At 55.4% G+C, this 25,203-nt stretch overlaps 2 protein-coding genes across 4 annotated transcripts in view; one reads left to right on the forward strand and one right to left on the reverse strand.

Moving 5' to 3' along the window:
• SBNO2 (strawberry notch homolog 2) overlaps positions 1 to 22,260 on the forward strand; it is a 47,043-nt gene extending 24,783 nt beyond the window's left edge. For all 3 annotated transcript variants that reach the window (XM_068996843.1, XM_068996844.1, XM_068996845.1), the window contains 27 exons: positions 3,196 to 3,288; positions 3,837 to 3,933; positions 4,128 to 4,288; positions 4,693 to 4,826; positions 5,431 to 5,521; positions 6,658 to 6,801; positions 7,297 to 7,414; positions 7,799 to 7,904; positions 8,165 to 8,318; positions 8,684 to 8,860; positions 9,590 to 9,687; positions 11,808 to 11,890; positions 12,791 to 12,991; positions 13,358 to 13,530; positions 13,910 to 14,041; positions 14,294 to 14,429; positions 14,746 to 14,858; positions 15,368 to 15,439; positions 15,987 to 16,095; positions 16,357 to 16,431; positions 16,726 to 16,869; positions 17,024 to 17,118; positions 17,235 to 17,327; positions 17,505 to 17,636; positions 17,841 to 17,917; positions 18,336 to 18,526; positions 19,454 to 22,260. In XM_068996843.1, the coding sequence (XP_068852944.1) occupies positions 3,196 to 3,288; positions 3,837 to 3,933; positions 4,128 to 4,288; positions 4,693 to 4,826; positions 5,431 to 5,521; positions 6,658 to 6,801; positions 7,297 to 7,414; positions 7,799 to 7,904; positions 8,165 to 8,318; positions 8,684 to 8,860; positions 9,590 to 9,687; positions 11,808 to 11,890; positions 12,791 to 12,991; positions 13,358 to 13,530; positions 13,910 to 14,041; positions 14,294 to 14,429; positions 14,746 to 14,858; positions 15,368 to 15,439; positions 15,987 to 16,095; positions 16,357 to 16,431; positions 16,726 to 16,869; positions 17,024 to 17,118; positions 17,235 to 17,327; positions 17,505 to 17,636; positions 17,841 to 17,917; positions 18,336 to 18,526; positions 19,454 to 20,085 (3,831 nt within the window). In that variant the 3' untranslated portion in view covers positions 20,086 to 22,260. The remainder of the gene's footprint in view (positions 1 to 3,195; positions 3,289 to 3,836; positions 3,934 to 4,127; positions 4,289 to 4,692; positions 4,827 to 5,430; positions 5,522 to 6,657; positions 6,802 to 7,296; positions 7,415 to 7,798; positions 7,905 to 8,164; positions 8,319 to 8,683; positions 8,861 to 9,589; positions 9,688 to 11,807; positions 11,891 to 12,790; positions 12,992 to 13,357; positions 13,531 to 13,909; positions 14,042 to 14,293; positions 14,430 to 14,745; positions 14,859 to 15,367; positions 15,440 to 15,986; positions 16,096 to 16,356; positions 16,432 to 16,725; positions 16,870 to 17,023; positions 17,119 to 17,234; positions 17,328 to 17,504; positions 17,637 to 17,840; positions 17,918 to 18,335; positions 18,527 to 19,453) is intronic.
• Positions 22,261 to 23,396: 1,136 nt separating this feature from the next.
• GPX4 (glutathione peroxidase 4) lies at positions 23,397 to 25,178 on the reverse strand. The gene is made up of 7 exons (XM_068996846.1): positions 25,069 to 25,178; positions 24,730 to 24,824; positions 24,455 to 24,599; positions 24,223 to 24,374; positions 24,059 to 24,083; positions 23,728 to 23,787; positions 23,397 to 23,653 (listed from the first exon to the last, which is right to left on the reverse strand). Exons 1-7 carry the CDS (start codon positions 25,165 to 25,167, stop codon positions 23,621 to 23,623), a joined length of 609 nt encoding a protein of 202 aa, XP_068852947.1. The 5' UTR covers positions 25,168 to 25,178; the 3' UTR covers positions 23,397 to 23,620.
• Between the last annotated feature and the right edge of the window lie 25 nt (positions 25,179 to 25,203).

The following is a 25,203-nucleotide window of genomic DNA, read 5'->3' on the forward strand; positions in this document are numbered from 1 at the left end:
ACAATGACTAAATAACTGTCTCAACTTAAGACTCACCATTTGTGTTTACTTTGTGAGTCCAAGTCCCTGCAAGCTTCTACATCCCAGAGTTTTCTGGGGCATGGGATCTCCTGGCAGTCCTTCAGCATCAACTGATTGTGGGCATTTTTGGGCATTTTCACCAGCCCTCTGCTTTCTGCTGTGCCTCAGCTGGGGGACTGACATGGGCACCACAGGCACCAACTGGCTCTGGGAGTTGTTGGAGCCATATCATCCTCATCCACTGGATTTGGGTCTTGGCTCTCACAGTACCTGCCCAGCTGTGCCTCAGGTTTCAGTTGCAGGTCACTCTCTTAGGAAGAATGAGGGAAAAACACCCAAAGTGGCTACCCCGGGAGGCAACTGGGGTAGTCACTGCTGCATTTCGAGGCTCTGCTGTGCCCAGTGTCTCTGACTCTGCTTCCCTGAGCAGTCTGCAAGCCTCAGACCAGTTGGAACTTGCAGTTTGAGGCAGCAGGAAGAGAGCTGAGCTATTGGAACGCAAGAAATGGCTGCAGACATCCCAGGCTTGCAAATTGGATGGTTAAAATTGCTGGAGAGCAGAGGCATCCCCCAGGACAGAGAAGCCACGTGCCACATTGCTCCTGTTCTCGTAGTATTGTTGAGTTTTTATGTAGTAGCCCAAATCCCTGCAGAAATGGCTCTGTGGTGGCCTGTGTCCAAACATGTGAACTCTGCTTGAGACACTCAATGCCTAGAAAAGCCTGGAGTTGTGTCTGTGGAGTGCACAACAAAACCTTACTGGGAAAAGCTGTTCTAAATCCAGCACGAAGAAAACGAGGGAGAAGTAAACGTCTCCAGCAGAGTCCCTGCCCCTGTGCTGTTCCTTGTCCCTGTCTCTTGTGTCCCATGCTGTTCCTCACATCCTGTCCTCGCCTCTTGTGTCCTGCTGAGCTCTTGGGCTCAGATAAGGCCAATTAACTCCTTGGAATTCCATTTATAAACGACTTCCTTTGGAAAGGAATCTCCAGCTAATTTTAAATGTTGTCTTATCTGTGTTTGCTGAGGCAGTTGGGGCAGGGTTGCTGCTTTTTGGGTTGTTTTTTAACTGAGTAACATTTCCTGAGGTGGTGTCAGTGAGGTGCATCGTGGACAGGAGATTTTGGTTTCATTTTTGCATGGAAGTGGCACCATGTTCGGGGACACTGGGTTAAAGAACTGTCAAACTGACTCACCACTGGCCTCTGCACATTGGTGTGGGATATCAGCAGCTTAGATAATCTTGTCCCTCCCCACATCACCACACCAATTCTGTAGAATTGCAGGAATTTTGGCTTTTGAGCAGCCAGAGCAGTCACTAAGCTACAGTGATGGAACATCAGTCACGTTACATCCTGATTCCTGTGATCCAGGACATTCCTCAGCTGTGGCTGTGCAGCCAGCTCTGACCCACAGCCCGCTGCTGGGTTATCAGGAGTGTAGTTTTTCCAGAACTTTTGTCTCAGAGACCCAGGCAGAGCAGGAACATTGGTTTCTCACAGTTCTGATGCATGGGACATCCCAGGAGCCAAGCTGGCTGCATCCTGGGGGAGACCCCACTGTGGATCCCAGGAACAGCCTTGTGCTTTGTCCTCTTTAAAAATAAACATTCCCAGCTCCCTGAGAACCCCTGGATTGAGGTGCCCAGTGCTGAAGCTGGTTCAGATCAAAGTGGAAATGGCTGGACACAGAACTGCCTCCATGTGCCTGTGGGGAGAGCTGTTATGCCAAGGAAAGGAGCTGTATCTGATATGTTGGCTGTGTTTATCACTCAGGAATGGGCAGAGAGGGAAGAGCTGCCACCCTGTGAAATATTTGCAGGAGCAGCAGGCAAAACAGCTTTGATTGTCATGGAGTTGTGAAATAACCTTTTAAAAATAGTCCCTGTCATACATTGTGTTTTCTGTCATCCATCTCACACATTCCCAGTTTTTAAGTCTGGGAAGTGCAGCCCAGCCTTGGAAGCCTCTGACTGGGATTTGTGAGCTGCTGATGCAGTTTTTTTGTAGCTCATTCACAGCATGTTCGAGATGTGAGCACCCTTCTCCCAGCTCAGAGCCCAGGGAAGGGATTTACACAGAGGGAGGTTGGCTTGGCAGCCACGTGGGACTGATTCCCTTCCCAGGGAAGTCATGGCAAGGTGGGACAAAATGGAGAACAGTGCAGAAAGGAAAAAAGTGAAGTAAGACCGAGGCCGTGATTGTGCAATTATCAGAATCTCTCCTGCTCCCAGCCCTCTGTTCTCACGGATCTGTGTTCCTCTTCTCTGGATGTCCTTAGCACAGAGGGAGGAGAAAATCAAACCAGGAGGTGAGGGAGGGTAGGGAAACGCAGGAATTGTACAGGTGGATGATCCATCTCCCAGTGCAGCTCCTGCTTTGGCCCTCACAGCCCATTCTCACCTGTGTGGGTGGTTTGCAAATGCTCCAAGCAGCCAAGGTTCCTGTTGCTTCCTCTGCAATTCCCGAGGTGGAATGCTGAGTGCCAAAGCTGGGTCAGGATAGCAGAGGTTTGTACTTTGGGGATTTTGTGATGAAAACCCAGCCTTGCATTTGTTTCCTGCTGCTGGAGCTGCAAGAACACATCCTGCCCTTCCAGCAGCTCCTGGCCTTTCTCCTGTCCGAGACCAAACTGAACTTGGATTTGTAGGTGGGGATGTTTCACCTGCTCTCCAGATTTGCTGGCGCTGGAAACAGTTCTTCTGTCCAGCTTCCTTCTGGTAATTCTGACTCAGGCTTCCAGGAATGGAGGGTGGGTTTTTTCTTTCTTCTTCTTTTTATTTTTTTTAATTTTATTTAAAAATAGGAGTGTTTATGCCTAAGAACTTCCCATCTTTCTTTGCTGCTGGTGCAGCATGGGTCTGTCATTGAGCTTGGCGCTCTGCACAGGCTGTAAACTTGGAGTAGTGCTGCTCCTGGAGTTGCTGATTGCTTTGGATGCCACAAGCTGCTGGCCTGACCTTGCTCCCTGTTGAGAAATTCCAGGGTGAATTTGTTTGTGTGGGAGCAGACAAAGGATCTCCTCAGCCCGGAGTATCTTGGGAGCTCTTTCTCCTCGCGGAGTGTGTTGGGAGCTCTCTCCTGGCAAGCTGCATGGTCCAGGGAGCACAGTGTCCAAGGATCTTTGTTGGTGCATTTCCATGTTTGCCCTTCCTCACCCACACCCTTTGTGTTCCAGCTGTTCTCACCCAGCACACCGTTCCCAGGCCTGAACAGCTCCAGTGACCACGTTCCTGCTGTCCCCAACACCCCGCTCCTCATCAGCTACCAGGTGAGATCCATGGTTGGCCTCAGTGGGATGCTCCTGGTGACATCCCAGTGCTGGGGGGAGCAGTTCTGGCCTTTTTTCCTTCAGAGGGAGTGAGACAAGAAACTCGGACAGGCACAAGTCCCTGCCCTTTCCCAGAAGTGTGTTACATTTCCCAGAGGGAAACCTCACTGTGTTAAGGAACACTTTGGGCTCTCGGGACATTGCTCTCTGCTGTGGGCACAGTGCTGGGTGTAAAGCTGGGCCAGGTGCCTGCTCAGGGCAGGTCAGGGCATGGCTGGGCAGGGTTCACACAGCCCCACAGCCCATCCCAAGAGTGGTGCAAACATTTTTCCCCAGTTTGGTGAGGAGCAGGCATTGGGCAGCTCTTACAGCCCCTGGGGTGGGCTCCCACTGATGGCTTTCCTTACTCTGGGAATGAATGGATTGTGTTTAAGGGGGTTGGGGTGTTGGGGGATGGTTTCAGTGTCAGTTTGAGGCAGGGCACAGCACCACGTGTGTCCATAGCTCAGCAAGAACATTAACATTTAGTCAATGCTGGTTTTCTTCAGTCTCAGGCTCCTGCAGAGGAGGAAGATGAAGGTGAGGAGGAAGAAACGGAAGAGTTGGGGCAGACGGAGACCTATGCAGAATATATCCCTTCAAAATGTGAGTGTTGCCTTGGGAAGTTCTGTTGACTCCATTGAACAACCTAATTTAATTGTGTGTTTGCTGCCGCACCTCCCAGGCTTGTGGTTTTCTAGGAAAACTCTACCCTGCCCTGGGCTGCAGCTGCTTGATGAGCTCTGAGGTGCCCCTTGGGAGTAAAGACCTCGACTGACCTGTGTTCTGTTGTCATTCAGCCAAGATTGGGAAGCACCACCCTGACCTGGTGGTTGAGACGAGCACCCTGTCCAGCGTCCCCCCACCTGACATCACCTACAGCCTTTCCCTGCCCTGCTCTGTGGCTGACAAAGGCTCCCTGTCTGCACTACAGCTGGAAGCCATCATCTACGCCTGCCAGGTACTTGCTGCACCTCGGGTGTCTCACACCTGAAGGAAGCTGCCTCTTGCAGGGACAGGTGTTCACCTGTGTTTTAAAACAACTGTAATTCGGGTGATGAAACTCCTTTGGCATTTTAAATGCCTTTTGAAGGGTTGTTTGAAGCCAGGGGCTTCTATGTGATCTGTTTCGCAAAGAGGCAAGAATCCTGGACTTTTCTTGCAGAGGGCTTTACATTTTGGGGGTCTTTCCCATGAAGTGCCACTTGTGAGCTTGGTCATGACCCCTGACCTTTCCTGCTGTCGTTTGGCTCAGCGGTGCACGTGCATCTCTGGAATGTGTGAAAGGGTTAAGTGGTGCTCACTTTAAAGCTCCTAGCAAAGGCAAATCTCGTTTAATTTTCAGTTCTGTTCTTGGTTTTGCAGCAACATGAAGTTTTATTGCCCAATGGGCAGCGAGCTGGGTTCCTCATCGGGGACGGTGCCGGAGTCGGAAAAGGCAGGACCGTTGCGGGCATCATCTTTGAAAATTATCTTAAAGGGAGGAAAAAAGCTCTGTGGTAAGTTGTTGGTTTTTTTTTTTCCTCTTTTCCCGTAAGACCTTGGAGTTAGTTTGGATCTAGAAGTAAGGAATTCCTTAGTGCTGATGTTGGCTTTAGAGTTGAGTCATGCTGTGGCCTTGGGTAAGTCATTTCCACCTCTTAGTGCCTGACTGCTGCCTGTGAAGTGGGAATATTCCCCCTGCAGCAGGGATGGAGAATGAGTCACTGTGAAATAGCAGCTTTCGTGCTCCTTGGGGCGAAATGTCGAGCCTGGCCCCTGCTCTCTCTGGAGTCGTGGAGGGTTGTTCCTGAGCTTCCCGAGTGCAGACCCAGGAATATGGGGCTTTGCTGCAGATCACAGCCTGTGCCGAGGGGCAGACGAGGGGCAGACGGGCTGTTGGATCTCACACTGGGGTGCGTGGGCAGTGGGAGATGTGACAGCTCTGCACAGCTCCTCCTGCTTTAGTCAGAGCTGTTAATCACCAGAGCTGTTAATCACCGGTGTGCCCTGACTCCCCGGGGACATACCCAGCCCAGACTCCCCGGGGACATACCCAGCCCCAGCTGCTGGGGGAGATAACCAGCCCCAGGAGGAGATAACCACCCCACACCTCCTTTGCAGGTTCAGCGTCTCCAACGATCTCAAGTACGATGCTGAGAGAGACCTGAAGGACATCGAGGCCTCCCACATTCCTGTGCATGCTCTGAACAAGGTAGGAGAGGAGCTGCACTGCTGCTCTGGGAATCAGCCCCCGGGAGCAGTTGGAGGCTCTGGCTGAGCACGTGGAGCAGCCTCTGCCTGTGCAGGATGAGGCTCAGGCAGCAGCAGAGCCTCTGTTCCCTCCTCCCAGCCAGCTCTTCCCACTCAGCCTGTGTTCCCTCCTCCCAGCCAGCTCTTCCCACTCGGGGCTCCAGCTATTTTTATCATGGAGCCTGCACAGGGAGCACAGAGCTGTTCCCTGCTGGGAGTAGGAAGTGTCTGCAGGCAAGTGCAAGTACAGCAGAGCTGGAACCTTCCTCACCATTCCTGAGGAATCCTGTGGAGAGAACAGCTCTGTGAGATGTGCTCTGCTCTCCTGAGCCAGCCTTTCCCAGTGCTGGTTCATGGAATCACTTCTCAGAGCTGCAGTGAGCACAGAAATGCACAGACTGGTGTGTCGTGGCCTATGGTTGAGTCTCTGTCCAGTGTGTCCCAGTTCACTTAAATCCTCTCCTCTGGTTTTAATGGTATTAAATAACCAGCTCTTACAAACTCCATAGAAACCACAGGTGTTTGAATGTGCTCCACTAAGAGATTGAAAGGGATTTTGTTTTCAGCCCCAAAAGACTTTGAATGGAACTTTCTTAATCTCGGGACCAGGGTTTTCCCCCTACCTTCTATTTCGTTACATGTAGGATCCATTGCAGTGAGACAGGCAACAATCTCACTTGGTCACAGAGAAAATGATTTTCTAGAAGGAATTAAAACAGACAGGAAGGGTCAAAGCAATGAAAGACTCTTAAACTGTTGATTAAAAAAAAGGAAGCACTCTTTATTGCCAGAAAATCGATGTCCCCGCGCGGTCCACGCAGTTCACTGCATGCATCCAGATGTGCTGACACATTGGCTGTGGCACTTCTCCAGGCATTTACAGTCCCTGTCATCACCGTGTCTCTGTGCCAAACACAAATGCTGAAGACATCAGCTACCAACAGCTTTTTGCCTGTTCTGAGCTCAGACTGGGATTTGTTCTCAGAGCGGGAATGTGTGTCCGGCACTCAGCGGCACGGAATGTGGGCAGGGGTGGGTGTGACATGCTGGGGACAGCAATCACAGTGTGTGTGTGTGCTCCTGCTCTTCTGCCTGCAGATTAAATATGGTGACACAGCTACCTCAGAAGGAGTCCTCTTTGCCACCTACTCGGCGCTGATCGGCGAAAGCCAGGCGGGGGGACAGCACAGGACACGCTTAAAACAGATTTTGGAGTGGTGCAGGGAAAACTTTGAGGGAGTTGTATCCTTAAAAAAAAAAAAACAACAGCCAAAAACTGGAGAGAGAGAGGAACTGCTGCTTGTGATTGTGCTTCAGCAGGGAACAAAGAGCTTGGGGCCATGTGAAGTCATGGGGAGCAGCTGTGGGAGCAGCCCAGTGCCTTCAGGAGACAGGAATCCCCCACACTCTGATCTCCTCCTCCTCCTCCCAGGATGCAGTTAAGGGGAGGAGGGGAAGAAGCAGCTGGGATTAACCTTTTCAGCATTCCTCTCCCTCAGTATCACAAGACAAGACACACCTTGGAGGTGAAGGGAGAGGGAGGGGTGGATGACTTTGGGTCTGAAGAGCCCAGGGCTGGGCAAACCCAGCAGATTCCATGTGTGGGCCATGAGTCAGTCCTGTTGATACTGGGATAGGTTGTTCAGTTGGTTGGAGGAGACTGGGCTGTATTTTCTGTCTGCTCCCATCCTCAGAATGTAAATAGATCCTTTCTCCTTAACTGACACTGCCCTCCAGATTGTGTTTGATGAATGCCACAAAGCCAAGAACGCCAGCTCTACCAAAATGGGCAAAGCAGTGCTGGACCTGCAGAACAAGCTGCCTCGAGCAAGGGTTGTCTATGCCAGTGCCACAGGTGAGCTGTTCTGCCCACGGGGTGGGCGTGAGAGCGGCAGAGGTCCCCTCTGACCTGAAGGGGCACCCTGAGGTGTGAGTGTGTGTGAGATCCTGTAAGGAGAGGCCAGTGGTGCTGCAGGGCTAGAGAAGAGCTCAGCGTGCCCCATCACTGATGTTACTTGCAACTTTTTGGCAAGGTCAGATTAATTCCTCTCCAGTTTATCTTGTTCCTGGCTGTTCCAGCTGCTTGGTGATGTTTACCCACTATATGTAGGGAGGGCAATGTTTGGAAAGGTCTCCAAAGGCACAATGCAAATTACAACCTCTTCAGAGTTCTCTTCACTTGAGTCACAACTATTCCCAGCTGCTGTGGGTTTGCTGACAGTGTCTTCTGTCCCAACAGGTGCCTCGGAGCCAAAAAACATGATTTACATGAGCCGCCTGGGGATCTGGGGGGAGGGAACCCCGTTCCGAGCCTTTGACGAGTTCCTGCACGCGATTGAGAAGAGGTGAGTTCTGTCCAGCCCTGGGCAGGTGGGGCCTTCTGTGGGAAATGGTGCAGTGCCTGAGGATGGTGTGGGCAGCGTGAGCCAGGGGAGGGGCTGGTTCTGGAAAGGCACCTGCCTGATGCTGCCCCAGGGCAGAGGGAGGGTCCCACAGCTGGGGTTCAAAGCTGGGGTTCCACAGTTGGGGTTCATAGCTGGGGTTCCTGACTGGGGTTCACAGCTGCAGCTCCAAGCTGGGTCCCACAACTGTTGTCCTCTCCCAGGGGAGTTGGCGCGATGGAGATTGTGGCCATGGACATGAAGGTCAGTGGGATGTACATTGCTCGGCAGCTCAGCTTCACTGGAGTGACCTTCAGGATCGAGGAGATCCCTCTGGATGAGCAGTACAAGGCTGTCTATGACAAGGCAGCCAAGCTGGTGAGCTTGGCCTCTTGTAGTGGGAGGCTGAGGTCTGACCATGTTTTGGGCACTGCTGCTGGTATGTGGGAGGGTGTGAGGCCCCAAAATGTGGCCATGACCTCAAATGTAAGAAGGAAAAGAGGTACACAATGCTCAGCTGATGTAGTAAAAAAACTTAGACGTTTTTGCTTCTTTTTGAAAGTTCCCCATTTGCAAACCAGAGCTGCGTCGTGCTGATGGAGAGGATGACCAGTGTTCATCCAGCTCAGCGCACACTGATTCTAAATCAGATTATCAACCCTCAGACTGTTCTGATCACCTCCTGCATGGCAGGAATGACAATGGAAATTCTATTAACTCATTCTTCTTGGTATTATCTGCAGTGGGCAGAGGCCTTGATGGTGTTCCAGCAGGCAGCCGACTGCATCGGGCTGGAGTCTCGGAAGTCGCTGTGGGGTCAGTTCTGGTCGGCTCACCAGCGCTTCTTCAAGTACCTCTGCATCGCCGCCAAGGTGCGGCGGCTCGTGGAGCTGGCCCAGGAGGAGCTGGCCAGGGACAAGGTACAGGAGCAGCACCCACCAGCCTGACCTGGGGTTTTGTGTAGTCTGCAACCAAAGGGAGTTAATTATTGCTCGGCTTGGCAGCCAGTCCAAACCTCTTTAAGACTGAATTTCTCTCAGAGTGAAGTGCAGTGTCTGGGTTTCTGAGAATATTCATCTCAGTGAATGATACTGGGGAGTTCAGGTGGTCTCATCTCCTGAGGTGTTGCCTGCTGTTTGTGTGGCCAGGCTGGGCTGGGAGGGGGTTCTGGGTCACGTTCAAGCTGGAAGTGTTCAAGGCCATGTTGGAAGGGGCTTGGAGCAACCTGGTCTAGTGGAAGGTGTCCCTGCCTGTTGCAGGGATTTGAAACAAGATGAACTTTAAGGTCCTTCCAACCCAAACTGGTCTGTGACTGTATGGTTCTAGAAGAGGTACCAAACCCTCCACCTCAAGTACAGCTCTGTCCTTTCTTCCATCTGGGTGCACCTTGGAAATTTTAGGAAGAAACTTCCTAGCACAGTCAGTGAGGTTCTGTGCTCAGAGTCCCCCTCTGTGGGGTCAGCACAGGGGCGTGTTGGATGCTGAAAGATTTGAGAGATGGTTCTTCCTCAGGAGCCCTGCTACAGGCCCAGCACGGATTTACCTGGGACAGGGGCCAAGGGGAGGTACCTGGGCCTGGGAAATGCCTTGAGCCTGTGGCAGTGCAGCTGCCCTGACACCTCACTGTGCCACCCCTCGTGTCCCTGCAGTGCATCGTCATCGGCCTGCAGTCCACGGGGGAGGCTCGCACCAGGGAGGTCCTGGACGAGAACGATGGGCACCTCAACTGCTTTGTCTCTGCTGCAGAGTGAGTTAAAAATCCTTGTTTTCCTTTGTGGGGTGTGTGGGAGGCCGGAGGGGCAGGAGGAAAGCTCTGCCCTGGGGCACGGAGCACTGGCCAGGTCGTAAAAATTAGTTTGATGTCACGTCCCCCTGTACCATGGAGGGGACACTCAGGTGGGTTCCTGAGGCACTGTATCCTCAGTGGGACTGCATGAGCTACATCCTGGATTTTGAAGTCTCCCGTGGACTTACAGGAAGAGCCTGATCCTACTGTCTACACACATAAAAGAATTGGCAGAAGGAGAGCCAGAACTGTAGCTCAGAGGTAGTTTGTGTGATCTGGCTCTGGAAAACAGGCTTTTGACATAGAAGAAATGAGCACAATAATTTCCTGTGGTGGCAGAGGCTGGGATGATGCTGTGGGGTGGCATCAATGGAGCAGGGGGAGGGAGGAGTGTTCTGAGGAGTTTAGATCCACCAGAGTTGGTTTTTAACTCATGTACGAGGCAGGATCAGTGTCCTGGCTGTGTGGCTGCTGTTCCCAGCTAACAGGAGAGCTGCGTGTGTCAGGAGTGAGCCAGCAGCAGGACTTGTGCTACCCGTTCAGCAGAGAGTGAGGCTCTGCTCCCTCTCCTTCCTGCAGCTTCCAAAACCCCAGCCTGTCCCCCCTGAATGTGGCTGTTCCTGCATGACAGGGGACAGAAACCTGGGACGTGGGTTGGGTTTCCTCTGTTTTGCAGAGCTGTTTTCTTCTAAGTGACTTTTGCTGCAGGTGGGAGCAGTGAGAGATGCCCGAGGCAGCGGGAGGCCAGGTTAGGCCAAGCTTTCCTCCCACTTTGGTGGGGGTTTGGGTTGATCTGTGTCACTCCTCTGCCTTCAGCCTGTTCCTGAAAACCAAATGCAGTTTGGTGACAGCTCACAGGGTGGGTCTGGCAGCTCCTTGGGTGATTTGGCCCCATGGATTGGTTTCCTTGTCACAGAACTCGAGTCCAGGGGATGGCGTGGTCCCTGGCTGAGAGTGCAGGAGGAGGGGTCTGTCAGGGGTCCCACTCTGTGTGACTGTCCCTTTTCCCAGGGGCAGGAGCTCTGTGTTCCCTGTCTCCTGGCATCTGCTCAGCCTCCAAATGTGTGTCCTGGTGTTCCAGCACTTCAGGGGATTTCTGGAGGGGAGTGTGCTGGGAAGGAGCAGTTTAAAGATGCCGAGAAATGGGGTTAAAAATAAACATGGTCCTGTGAGTGAATTCCAGCCCAGGGCTCTGTTTTCAGGGAGATGGAGAGGGCAAATGCGGGAAATGAGTGGAATTTCACAGCCGGGAGGCTCTGGAGTGAGTGGTCATTGGGTCACTCCCAGTGGGGGGGGGACAGAGGACAAGGGGTCATTCCTGGTGTCACATAACTGCAGTCACAGAGCTCTGTCCTTCTGGGGAGCAGTGTGGTCGCTGTCCCCTTCAGCCCCTCACACCAGGGGTCCTGGAACTCCCTCCCCAGTTCCCAAGTCTCCCTTTTCTCTCCCGGAGGAGTCGTCATGTCCATCCTCTCACCTGTTGCTTGCAACATTTGGTTTTGGGGTTTTTTGTTGTTTTTTTCTTTCAAGCAGAGCTCAGTCAGAACCACCCCATTGCCCTGGGGGTTCATCCACACAGTCAGCATTTAAACATTTGCTCTTTGATTTGTAGAACAGCTCATGGAAACCTTTGGTTTTCACCTTTTCTGACTTTTTTTTTCCTTCCATTCACTTGGAACCACTACAGATCCGTGTTCTGTCCCTTGGTTTTGTGGGAAGCAGGCCCACGGCCAGGGAGTTGGAGGACTTTGGTGGAGCACGTTTGTTGGATGGCCTGACAGTGGTCTGTGCTCTCAGGGCATGGAGAGGGGCTGGGACACTGGGACTTACTGGATTTTTGGTGTAACAGCTTCCCAGTGCAGTGTTTCCCATTTAAAACACCCTCTTGGTTGCTATATAAAGGTCCTGCAGCTCCAGGAGCCACCTTGTACCAAGGACTGGCTGAGCCCAAGCTGGTGGCCATGGATGGGGTGGATTGACCTCTCTTCCATGCACTGTGGGGCTATCCCAAACACACATTGGTACGTGATAACCAGCACGTGTTGCTGGTAGCTGGAATAAATTTTGCATCTTACTTTCAGAGGCGTCTTTCTGTCACTAATTCAGAAGCACTTTCCTTCAACCAAAAGAAAGAGAGAAAAAGGAACTGGCATTAAAAGAAAACGTAAGAGCTCCCTCACTCCCAGCCCAGCCCCTGCCTCCTGCCCTGCTGCTCCCCCCACAGCCACTCAGCTTCTCTGCCTTTTGCCCTTCTCCCCACTTCATGCTTTTTGCTGCTCTCCCTGGTTTTGGTTTGCCCTCCTGCACATCTCCCATTGCTCCCTCATCCAGAGGACGGCAGCTCTGGGTTAGCCCCCCTTTTCCTCCCTCTGCCCCACTGCCCTTGCCCTGCCCCCCCTTCCCCTCGACCCACACTGGGGGCAGATGGCACAAGGCCTGGCTGGTGTCTCCAGCAACCTCCACAAGCCCTTACTCAGAGCATGGCAGGTGCCCTGAGGAAAAAAAAAATAACTTCCCTGCCAAATTATTTGTTGTGGCTGCGGGTAAGAAGAGTTTGGGGATTTCTCCTCCAGTGGGATGTGGAAGCAGCACTGGCAGGTTGTGGTGCAGCCTGTGTGAGCTGATCCATGAACCCTCTCATGCAGCAGGGGCACGTTGTGGTGTGCCTGCAAGCAAACAGTGTCCCAAAACACCAGTACCTTCCTGTGTCCTGCACACTCCTCTGGAGGCAATCCCCTGGGATTCCTTCCCGGAGAGGCTGGCACTGCTTAGAGCCAGCCATGCACCCATCCTGACGTGTGCAGCCAACTTCAGCCCTGCTCAGGAGTGCCTTGTTCTTCCTTTCTCTCTCTTCCTTTCTCTTTCCTGCTCTCCCTCCCTCCCTAACTGCCACCCCCACCCCAGAGGCTCTGTCTTTCTGAGGTCAGACTGTCGTTTGGGGCAGCCTCAGCTCTTTTGGGATTCCTCCTCCTCCTCCTCCTCCTCTCTCTGAGCTGGCCCTCTCTGTCCTGCACTGGTATCCCGCCAGAGCCAGTGCCGTGACCCCGCTCGCTCTCTGGTGCAGGACGGCCGAGGGGCCGCTGCCCCAAGGCTCTGCGGGGCCCGTGTGACCAAGGGGTGGTCATCAAGATCAGCGATGACAGCAGCACCGACTCCGACATGGGGCTGGACAGCGACTTCACCTCCTCCCCGGAGTCCCTGTTAGAGACGGACGACGTCATCTTCGTGGATCACACGTTCGGCGGCTGCACTGGCGAGGACAGGGGTGAGTGGGGCAGTGACACGGGGACAGCTGGGGTGGGGGGACTGGGTCCTGCAGGGACCCCTTTAGGCTTGGGACAGCCCTGTGATCTTGGCTGGATTTTGTCCTGGTGGTCGCACTCTGGGTTGTGAGGTGGATCCACATTCACCCGCTGTGATTGGTGAGCAGGAGGGATCTGCCCTGTGTGTGCTTCTTCCCCCAGCAGAAAGGGAAAGCCCAAAGGGAATTCACTCCATGCTCAGCATTTACTGCAGGTCATACTGCTTTTGTCCAGCAACAGTGCCCTCAAAAACCCTCTGGGACAACTTTTTCCCCCTCTCTGATGTCCAGTGTCCAGGTAACTCTAAACTTTTGCCTTTTACATTGCAGGTAGTTTCCACATGCTGCCTTCCCAGAAAGAGCTGCAAGGCCTGAGGGACCTAAAGGTCGAAAAGATGAAGCAGGACCTCCTAGCAAAAGTGAAAGCACTGGGCAAAGAGCTACCTCTCAACACCTTGGATGAACTGATTGATTACTTTGGGGGCCCGGAGAACGTGGCCGAGGTACTTCCCACAGTCGGTGTATCTTGGTGGCACTGGGTGAAAGGGAAAGGGGCCAGTGAAAAATCACAGAATCATGGAATGGTTTGGGTGGGAAGGGACCTTAAAGATTATCTTGTTCCACCCCTCTGCCCTGGGCAGGGACACCTTCCACTCTCCCAGGTTGCTCCAAGCCCCATCCAACCTGGCCTTGGACACTTCCAGGGATGGGGCAACCTGGGCCCACACAGGGAAAAATTTCTTCTAGTAAAAAAAAAGCAGGTTCCTGCTGGCAGAGGGTTTCCACTCCCTGGCAATGTGAAGAAGCTGTTGGGAATTGACTGGATAGCCTTGCTGGGCCATGTGGGTCCCCAGCCTGTAGCAGCCCCTCTCCTGTGTGCAGATGACGGGCCGGAAGGGACGGGTGGTTCGCAGGCCCGACGGCTCCGTCGTGTTCGAGTCCCGTGCCGAGCAAGGGCTCTCCATAGACCACGTCAACCTGAAGGAGAAGGAACGTTTCATGCAGGGGGAAAAGGTGAGCGGGGGTCGAGCTCCAAAAACCTGCATGGGACTGAGTGTGCTGAGAGGGGGAGGGAAGGGAGGGTGTCTGTGCCGCCCTGTGCCCTGCCAGCCTCAGGCCAGCAGCTCTCTGTGGATTTGACCTGCTGGAAGGTGACAAAGCTTCCCAGGTCCCTTTGTGGGCTGGGGCTGCTGCAGTGTCTGGGGCTGTTTCTTGAAGCTGTTTAATCCAGGAACCTCACTCTGTTCTCACTCGGCTCTCCCGTAGCTTGTAGCGATAATCTCGGAGGCTTCCAGCTCAGGGATCTCCCTCCAAGCTGACAGACGGGTGAAGAACCAGAAGCGCCGGGTGCACATGACCCTGGAGCTGCCCTGGAGCGCAGACCGGGCCATCCAGCAGTTCGGTGAGGGCTGGGTATCCCTGAGCACTGTCACCTCCCCTGAGCGTGGGCCAGGCTGTGGGATGGGCCCTGGGAGGGTCTGGTGTGGTGGCAACCCAAGGTGCATTTAGGAGATGTCTTTGTGGGGAAGAGAGCAGAGACACAGTCACTGGTGCTGCTGAGACTTGGCAGAGCTGGGTTTGTAGCCCTGAGCTCTGGGGCAGAGGATGGACTCCCCAGGGTGAGCAAGATGGGCATTATGTGGCTTTTCTGGTTACATTCCCATTCCAGACGGGCCATCCCAACCTCCTGTTCCATCCCTGTTCCCGTGTCCCCGTAGGCCGAACGCACCGATCCAACCAGGTCTCTGCTCCCGAGTACGTGTTCCTCATCTCAGAGCTGGCGGGGGAGAGGAGGTTTGCATCCATCGTGGCAAAACGCCTGGAGAGCCTGGTGAGTGGCCACAGCAGAGATCAGCTGTGATCCCAACAGGGCTCTGATTCCCTCTGAGGAGATTCTGGGTCAGAACTCCCACTGGCATGGCCACTGTAACTGGGGGGGTTGTGTCACCCCTGTCTGAGGCACTGCAGTCGTGGAATGCAGAAGGCTTTCAGCATCCTGGGATTTGGGAAAGGAAGTGAGGAAGAATACGTAACCAAGGCGTTGGGAGGAATTTCAGGGAAGCAAGAACCCACTTCAAGATGCTGGAATTCCCCACTATTACTGGAGCATACACCCATATTATTCCCAAAAAGCTGATGAAATAATTAATGGAATAATTAGTTTGCCTCTGTTTCATTTTCTTCACTTCTGATAAATCCCCAAATCCTGTGGTGAAGTCTCAGTATACCAGAGGAACACTGCCTCCCCATGGCACATTCCCGGACATGCTTTTGGCCATCCTTCCCTGGTGTTTTGCAACAGCTCAGAGTAAGAACCTTTTGCTTCATCTGCCTTCCCAGGGTGCCTTAACTCACGGGGACCGACGGGCCACCGAGTCCCGGGACCTCAGCAAGTACAACTTCGAGAACAAGGTGACAGGGCCGGGCCGGCGCAGCGCGACTGAGAGGGGGTTGGAGGAACTGGGAGAAGGAGCTGGAGCCAGAGGCAGAGCCAGGAAGGATCATTGCTGGCATCTGCAGGCAGGGCCCAGCCTAGCACCCAGCTCCTGCCTCCCAGCTTTAGCTCCCAGCTCCTGTGAGCTGGGAGTCATGGTCAGACTGAGGACTCTGCTCCCACCGGGAGCTGGGAACGGGAAGCTAGGAAGGGCACTCGGTCCTCTGCCCACAGGAAGGGGCCTGTACTCCGTTCCCCTGGGGACATGGGAGGCACCCATGCAGCTTCCCCTTTGCCTTGTCCGTGTTCCTGGGCTGACAGCGTTCTCTGTAGTGCTCAGCAGTGTGCGACACCCTCGGCAGTGTCACCCTCAGCAGTGTGTGACACCCTCAGCTGTGTGTGTGACACCCTCAGCAGCCTGTCACATTCAGCAGTGTCACCCTCAGCAGTGTGTGACACCCTCAGCCCCCAGCTCAGCTGCCCGTGTCAGTTCCTCCCGTGTGTGACTCTGATCTTCTCCCACAGTACGGGGCCAAAGCCCTGGACAGGGTCCTGTCCACGATCCTCAGCCACACGGAGAACAGGGTTCCTGTGCCCAGGAGCTATGAGAGAGGGGAGGATGCCTTTTTCCGTGGTAAGAACATTACCAGTGGTAAGAACATTACCAGCTCTAGGGTTTCTGCTGGATGGGTTGGTCTCAGGTTTGGGATGCTGGAAGAACCGAGCAGGAGGTCAGAGGGAGAAAAGAGAGAGGGGAAAGTGCCACTGGCTTACACTGCCAGGTCACCCTGCCAGGCATGGGGAGGAGCTGAGTTCCTGGAGGGGGAGCAGTCCTGCAGTAATGCTGATGGGAGGCTTAGCCCCAAAATGCAAAAGATGTCTTCTGCCATTCCAGAAATGAAGCAAGGGCTCATCTCGGTGGGGATCTGCTGCAGCCAGATGAAGTACGGCACAGTCTCTGTGGAGAAGGGTATGTGTGGAGCTGCTCCTGCCCCAGGCAGGGGACAGATGGAAGAGACAGGGGTGTCCTGGCTCACCCAACCTCACGGAATTTGCTGGGTGCCTGGGCAGGATGTTTGCCTTGAGGGGAAGGTGCTGTGGGAACAGCCTGTGCTGCAGATCCCGTGGCCCCGCAGGAACAGCCCTTGGACTGGGCTGCTGTCAGAAGGGACATGATGGGGCTGCTTGTGGGGCTCTTTGGGAGGGGGCTGGTGGGTTCCATGTCCAGCTGTGCCATGTTCCCTGTCCCACTGTGCTCCTGCAGACTGCTCCATCACCAAATTCCTGAACCGCATCCTGGGCCTGGAGGTGGACAAGCAGAACATGCTCTTCCAGTATTTTTCCGACACTTTTGACTACCTGATTGAGAAGGACAAGAAGGAGGGCAAATACGACATGGGCATCCTTGGTATGGAGAAGGAGGAGTGGCCACAGCTCTGCCTCCTGCACCCCTGGGGTTCCTGTTCCTCCCAGTGCAGTGTCCCCACCCAGCACAGATCCTGAGACCCAAGGAGGTGTTTTTGGGAGGATGTTCCTTAGAACAGACTTTTCTCCTTCCACAGACTTAGCCCCAGGAGTGGATGAAATCTACGAGGAGAGCAAGGAGGTTTTCCTGACCCCGGGGCACCCGCAGGACGGGCAGGTCGTGTTCTACAAGGTGGGCACCTGCCTCTGCCTGGTTCTAGGCTGTGCTGAGGGGGAATTTGTGAGGCAGACACCAAGGCACTCGTCCTGCCCCTGGAGTTACAAATCCCTCTGTGTGTCCCTGTTCAGATCAGCGTTGACAGAGGCTTAAAGTGGGAGGAAGCCTATGAGAAGTCACTCAAACTGACAGGAACCTTCGATGGGTTCTACCTCTCCTACAAGGTACGTCCCTGGGCTCTGCCAGGGTAGCACCTCAGCTCAGGGGTGATTCCAGCAGGAAATCTGCCATGGTTGTACGAGTGAAATGCCTCCAAGGACCTCCATCCTTGAAGGGAGGGGTTAGTTTAGAGAAATCTGGGGAGGAAGGCTGTGCCTTTGACCATCAGCTGTACCCCTCAGGTGCGAGGCAGCAAATACACCTGTCTGCTGGCAGAGCAGAGCCGTGGGAAGAACTTCATCCTCTACAAGCCAAATATTGGGAAGCAAAGCCAGCCTGAGAGCCTGGACAGTCTGCAGAAGAAATACCGGCGGGTAGGTGGGACCTGCACCCCCCAGTGTGGGGGCTGGGGGAGGTTGGAAGGTCATTCACTGTCACCCTGTCACAGCTCCTCATGGCTCTGCTGTAGATGGGCAGGGATGGTGGTAGCACCAGGTGTCCTGACTCCCAGCCCTGGATTTCACATTTTCTGCATCCTGGACAGTGGAAAATTCCTAATGTTGAGTGTTGTGCTGCAGGTGCTGCCTGAGGAAGCCAAGGAGCACTGGGAGAGCAGCTACCACTTCTCCTTGAAGAACTGTAACCACGCAGTGTGGTAAGGCAGCTGCAGCCCCAGCCTGCCACACAATCCCAGGATGGTTTGGGTTGGAAGGGACCCTAAATGAAGCCCATCCAGCTCCATGGCAGGGATGAGCAGGGACACCTTCCATTAGCCCAGGTTGCTCCATCCAACCTGGCCTTGAACACTTCCAGGGATGAGGCAGCCACAGCTTCTCTGGGCGGCCTGTGCCAGGCCCTCCCCACCTTCACAGGGAGGAACTCCTTCCCAATATCCAATTTAAATCTCCCCTCTTTCAGCTTAAAGCCATTAAGCCACATCCTCCCTCCCCAGGCACAGCCCAGACCCCAGGGGTCCCTGCCTGTGACAATGGGGGAGGCTGTGGGGAAGTGGATCCTACACAGCTCCAGGAACCTGTGCTAATTGCCAAGGTTTTCTCCCATGGTCCCCGCAGGAACAAGAGCTGCAAGCTGATCCAGGAGGGGAAGGAATGCTTCCAGGGCATGCGCCTGAGGCACTATTACATGCTGTGCGGGGCCCTGCTGCGTGTGTGGAGCAGGATCGCCGGCGTCATGGCAGACATCACCAGCAGCAGCTACCTGCAGATTGTCCGCCTTAAAACCAAGGAGAAGAAGAAACAAGTCGGTGGGTGAAGTGCTGGGAAGGGGAAGGGGGGCAGGAGGAAGGGGTCCAGCTGCCCAGCATCAAGATTCCCTTCCTGAAAGGGATGTGTTCCAGCCTGGAAGCACCCACCGCTGAGGTGACCCCGTGGGAAGGAGGGGAGCTCGTGGTAGGGCAGAGGGGGTGAGCCAGGCCCATCATCCTCCTGAACACCCCCAGTGCTGCTGCCCTTCCCTCTGTCCCCACAGTGCCCCCCCCCAGAGTGCTGTGGGGATGTTATGAATGGAGAGGGGAGAGCTTAGACAAGTCCCTGCCTTTGACAGGCTTCTGGCAGTAGCCAGCAGCTTTATTGAGGCAGCCAGCACCCCAAAACCCGCTCTCACTCACACGTTCTTAATAATGACCAATAGGGCCATTAATTATTTATTTGAATAGGCCAAGGAAAACAGACATAAGACTTAAACAGATTTACTTACTACACAGGATAAGCAGAGGAAACGCTACTAGTAGGTAAGGATAAAGGTACCTATGTTACAGCTAATGAAGAAACAGTGTAAATTAGGAGTCAGTGCCACTTACCAATGAATGATAGCAGTGTGCAGAGAATCTCCTTAATTTCTCTCAATCCTCTGGGGAAGTAACTCGATGCCAATGTCTTGGTCATTGAGGAGAACTCTTCACACACTCAGTGTATAAGAGGTTTCTGATTTCATGAAAATCATAGTGGTCTTTTATAGTTGTAAAAATGCTTGTGTTCCGCAGTCACTAATTTTCCTTTCTCACACCAAGATAAAAGGTTTATTGCTGGCTAAGGGGGTTTTCAACTGAGATAATTCATCACATGACAAATCATTCCAGTCTGACTTAGCCACATGTGACAGGGAGATAGTTTTGCTGTATCAGGGGGTGAAAGGTCCTGCTACAGGGAACTGATGTGTGTTCCTCCCCCAGGGATAAAGATCCCCGAGAGCTGCGTCCACAGGGTGCGGGAGGAGCTGAAGCAGATGGATAAAGACGTGAAGAGGAAGCACAGCCGGCTGCTCCAGGCCCAGGAGCAGAGCTCACCCTTCTCCCTGCCGCTGCACATCCTGCCAGGGCCTGGGCTGCCCCTGCCCCGGCACTCCCTATGCCAGAACGAGATCCTGGACTTGACCTACAGCCCTCCCAGCAACAGCATTCCTGATGTGATGTTGAACCCGGAGACCAGAGCACTCTGCTTCTCCTCGGATCCCACCCTGCAGCCCCAGCAGCACAGATTGTCCTATGGCTTTGGCCACGCTCCTGGCCTGGAGGGCAGCGCAGCCCCCGGCCCCTCGCTGCACGAGCCCCCCGCCCTGCCTCCCCCGGCCCCCCTGCAGCAGCCACAGGAGGATTTTCTCCAGCAAGACGGGAATATCAATTTTAGAGAGATCCTGGAGGACATGCTGAGGACGTTCAACGGGCCCTCCCAGGAGAACCTGCTCCCCCCGGAGCGCCAGAGCGTGATCCAGTTCAGTGGGCCCTTCCCGGACTTGAGTGCCAGCTGGGAATGCTGCCGTGGATCTATGTCCTCTGGTGCAGAGGTGAGAGCTGAGGAGCCCTGACTTTTCTACTGGTTTGGACTGACCCTGCTCTGGTTTTGAGGGAAGAAAAAGCCTGTAGTTCCTTAAAGTGAATTTTATTTATATATAATATTCAGTCAGGCATGTACAGGTTTGTGTGGAACGTGCCCCGGGGGGAGCTGAGTGGGTCCCGCTGGGCCGAGGGGCTCTGCTGGGTCGAGTCCTGCTCACAGGTCAGTGCCCAAGTGGGATTGAGGGGAGAGCCCTCCTCTGCCCACCCCCTGCAGACTACTGAGTGTCCGAACCTTCCCCAGCCCTCCAGCCCAGCAGGGCCATGGTCAGGCTCCAGAATGACCCGCTGACCACATGCTGGTCAGTTAGGGAAGGGTGAGAGTCCAGCCCCTAGCTTGGGCTGCCCCAGCCCTGCTGTGGACCCTGAGGCTGTGCTGGCAGGCTAGGATGAAGGGAAAGGGAATGTCCCAGAGGAGCTGGGAGATGCTGAGCTCAGGAGTTCTCTGGCAGGGCTGAGCAGGTGCAGTGAGAGACACAAAACTGCCTGTGCTGCCCTTCCCGGGAAGCAACCTTGGGCTGCCTGAGCTCCGTGGGAGTGGCCAGAGTTGGCTGCACCCTCACGGTGACAGAGCTTGAGTCTGTCAGAGCTCAGCCACGCCAGGACCAGCAGGATTCCCCAGAGCAGAAGGGACACGTGTCCCCTGTCCTGCACTTTAACCTCACCGGGTCGCCGTGACCAGATGTGCTTTGGCCAGTTTCCTGCTGTCACATGTTGTCCCTTCACCTGGACATCCCGCTGGTCCTGCCACTGTCCTTGGCTGGGCCATGGACCCCGGTCCAGGAGTCTGGCTTTGGGTCAGGGCAGCCCAGCGTGGGTGTGCAGTGTCATTGTCACTGCTCAGGGTGTGCAGTGTCACTGTCACCACCTGGGATTTGCAGTTTGGCTGCTCCTGCTGTACCCTTGGATACCAAAGAACAAAAGCTGCTTTGCAAAGCACTGCCCCACCCCCTGCTGCCTCCTCCCCAGGAGGGAGGGCATCCAGGCCTTTCCTAAAAGTGGCACTGGGATGATTTCAGGGAAAGGCCTGGGACCATCCCTGCCTGACCTGGCCCTTCCTCGGAGAGCCCCCGGGGAAGGAGGTCCCCTGTGCCCTGACAGGTCAGTCTTGAGGGGGCCGGAGCTTCACAGTGCCTGGTGCTGTCACCTCCTCCGGGCAGACACTGTCCCTGCCATGTCCCCCCAGGGCTCAGGGACTGGCCCAGTGCCCTGTTTGGTGTTGGGAATTGCTCCAGCTGTGGCAGGAGCTGACCCCTGACACACCGAGGTCACAGACCTGCCCTGGTGCCACACAAGTGGGCTCAGTTTGAGGCTACTCTGGTCCCTGAATTTCGTTTTGGGGGCCTGTCCTTACCCCCCCTCCCCAGCTGGCACCGGCCTCTGAGCACCAGGCCAGGCTCAATCCCTGAAGTTGGGGGGCACATTTCACCTCCTTACCTCAAAGTGATCACCAAAGATGGGGGAGCCCCCTGTGCCCCCCCAAAGCCTTGCTGCTGCCCCAGGGGCTCCTGCTCTCCTCCAGCTCTGCTCCTCTCAACCCCAGCAGCCTCCCTCGGGCCCAGGCAGAGCCAGGCTCCCCCTCTCCACACCCTCCCCTATTTAAAGCACTGCTCGCTTGGGGCTGAATTCTCAGCAATGAGGGTAAAGGACGCCGGGAAAACCCAGCTCAAAGAGGTTTAAACTCAGGAATAGTGAGGGGGAATTCCCTGCTGGGCACCCTCTGCTGTCACCGGAGCCTTACCTGGTGGCTTTGACCTTAACTTTAAAATATATGCAATCCTTCCTCCCTGGCCTCTGGAAAGACAGAGAGCACCTTCAAGGAATCCCTTCCCTGCCCCGATCCCATGTTTTGTCAGGGTTAATAATATGTAATGTTATCTTTTAACTAAATTATTCTGCAGTTGTCCTACTGATTGTATTTTTAATGAGTCCCTGTTTTCTTCCCTGACACCTTTGTGTTGGCACTTTTTAATCCGCTTGTCGTTTGCCTTTTGTTTCTATGTATATTTATAATTAAGTTGTACATATGTAAAGAGATTTTTTTTTAGACTATGTGCCTTGGACTAATAATTCCTGAATTTTCTACTTGCCTCAGAAGGATAATTTTTCACTCTGCTCAGTAAAAATGGAACAGAAGCCACACGTGAGATTTCTGTAACTCCCAGCTCTGTCTCTCTCTGTTGGTCTGTCCAACCCGGCCCAGGAGCCCAGCTAGGACTTGGACCAGGAATCCCTGGGCCAGCATCCTGCTGGCAGCTGGACTTTGTATCTCCTGTGTCACCAGCTTGGTGGCATTGAGGGCTGTTGTCCCAAGCCTCCCTCTCTCCCTGGGAGAAGCCACGGCTCGTGCAGAGGAGGATCCTGGCTGGATCCAGTCTGGGCACCGGCCTTGGATGAGGCAGCTCCCTCGTGGCTTGGCTGGAAAAACACAGATAAAAGAGCCTCTGTTCCAGCATGTTCCCCCAGCAGGAGCTGCCACAGCTCTGGGACATCTCATCCAGGCACCGCTGGCCCTGTTACCCCATGGGAGGTGGGATGGGGTGACACCCACTGAGGGATCCCTAAACGAGAGTGGGATCCTCCCACCATCCCTGATGTGCCAGGCTGGAGGCTCAGCAGGGGTGTCAGACTTGGGGGACCCCAGCAAAGATCTGGGATTCTTCCTAAGGACAGACTCCCTGAGGGGGCTGCAGATGTGAAGGGGAGACCCAGCACTCCCCAGGCCCTGGGAAGAGGTGCAGCAGCATTCCTGCATGGCAGAACCTGACCTGTCCCTGCCCAGGATGGGACATCAGCCCCCATGGGCTTGGCTGGGCACGGCTCTGCCTTCACAATCGCCAGGACGCTGCCCCGAGGAGGAGGAGGGTGATCCTGCTCGCTGTGGTCAGACACATCCCTGGCTGCAGGGGATATTTTGCGGTGTCCCAACACGCCTGGGTTCTGTTTTGCAGGAATTTTTCCTGGCCAGGGCTTGCACCACTGCTGGATCCATCCCCTCTGCTGCCCTGCCTGGAGCATTCCTGGGGACAGGAGGGATCCCAAAAGGGGCAGGAGGGATCCCAGAAGGGTACAAACACCCTCCCCTGCTCTGCCTTTTCCCAGGGAGCCCCTTGGGAGCACGGATCATGCTGGATTTGCACTTCCTCCTCAGCACTGAGGATTATCCCTGCTTGGCTCAAGGGTTGCGTAAGGTCTTGGCTTCCGAGCAAACTCCAGGTTCTCAGCAGGAGCAGCGCAGCAGCCCTGGCCCATCCCTGCTCCATCCCAAAAGCGACACAGCAGCTCCTTCCTAACGTCTTTATTGCAAGGGGACTCTTTGTTACTGTGAGGGGGCTCCAGCTGCTCCTGCCCGCGGCAGCCGCGGCCTCTGGAGCCTCTGTCCAGCAGATGCACGCTGTGGGTCAGGGCTGCCCCACCAGGAGCTGGATTGGAGGCAGCCCGTCATGGGGCTGGAGGAGGCTCCACAGGCAGTGGCGTCAGGACAGGCAGGGGCACAGCAGAGCAGAGCTACAGGTAGTTAGGCAGGTCCTTCTCGATCACCTGTGGGCAAGAGGGGAGCATTGTACCCCAAGAACATCCCCGGCCTGCCCCTCCTCCCCAGCAGCAGCACTTACATAGGGATCTTCCATCGGGCTGTATCTCTTCACCACTTGGCCTTCTCGGTTAATGAGGAACTGTAGGAGTGAAGCAACCCCTGGTGAGCGAGTCCAGGGCTGCCAGGGAGCTGTTGGGGGTGTGGCAGCTGTAGCCCCCCCAGACTCGCTTCCCCCTCAGCTGTGCTCTGGGGCAGGGCAAGGGTTCCCAAGGGTCTCTAGGCACAGGAACCCCTCGGGATGCTCCTGCCCTGACATAGAGCAGAGCCCAGTGTGAGGCTCCCTCCTGCCTCAGGGACCCCCCCATCTCCCCAGAGGGGGGTGCAGACCATAGGAGGCAACTGTGTCCTACCTTGGTGAAGTTCCATTTTATTGCACTAGGAGAGAAAAAACAGGAGTGAGTTTTGGGCAGAAAAGCCCACCCTTAGGCTACTCACACCCAGCCAGGCCCTGAGCCAAGCTCTCCCTGCCGGCTGCAGGGCTGGGGGTCCCCGGGGCTCCCCCTCCCACACTTACTTGCCCAGGGTGCCTCTCCCTTTGGGCTGCTCCTTCATCCACTTCCAGAGGGGGTGAGCATCCTCCCCATTGACATCGATCTTGCTGTACATGTCGAACTTCACCCCGTAGTTCTCAGCAAATGCCTTGATCTGAGCGTTGTCCCCGGGCTCCTGAGGGGCCACACCGGCACCGTGAGGGTCCCCGGGCCATCCTGACATTGCCGGGGAGCCCTCACCACCACCCCTCGTACCTGCTTCCCAAACTGGTTGCAGGGAAAGCCCAGGATGCGTAAACCCCTCTCAGCGTATCGGGCGTGCATGTCGACAAGCTGAGTGTAGTTTACCGCGGTTTTCCCTCATTTGGAGGCTACGTTGGTGATGATACAGACGTCGCCCCTGCAGAGGGGGTGGATGAGCTGCCCTCCGCCCTCACCCACCGGGGCGAGGTCGGCAGGTTACGCAAGAACCACTGCGGCTCAACCTCGCCCGGCGCCGCGTTCCGCCACCCCCGGCCCCTCCGTCCTACCGGTACTTCTCCAGGGACACGTCGTTGCCATCGATGTCGAGGGCGTGAAAGTCGTAGATGGCCCTGGCCGAGCGCCAGTCGTCCGCCTGGGCACACTGCGGGGCGGGCGCATCAGCGGCGAGCCCCGCGCCGGCCCCGCCACCTCCGGCCCCGGTGGGACCCTGGGGAGCCTCTCCGCGCCCCCGCCCGCCAGGCCAGGCCAGGCCCGAGCCCCCTCCGCCCACCCTGGGCGCCCCGCGGGAGAGACCCAGGGCCAGCCGCAGGCCGAGCCCCCGCTGTGCGGAGCGGTCCCGGAGCGGAGCGGGCCGGGTCGCGGTCCCCGAGCAGCCCCGCACTCACCATGCTCCGCACCGCGCTCCGCCCTGGTCCCGGTCGCGCTGCCCGCGCCGCCGCCCGCCCGCACCGCAGCGCGCCCCACACCCCGCTGGCCCAGCCCATGGCGTGAAAACCCCGCCCCTCTCGGCCGGATCGGCC

Source organism: Aphelocoma coerulescens, chromosome 28 (assembly GCF_041296385.1).
Source record: "Aphelocoma coerulescens isolate FSJ_1873_10779 chromosome 28, UR_Acoe_1.0, whole genome shotgun sequence".
Taxonomy (NCBI): domain Eukaryota; kingdom Metazoa; phylum Chordata; class Aves; order Passeriformes; family Corvidae; genus Aphelocoma; species Aphelocoma coerulescens.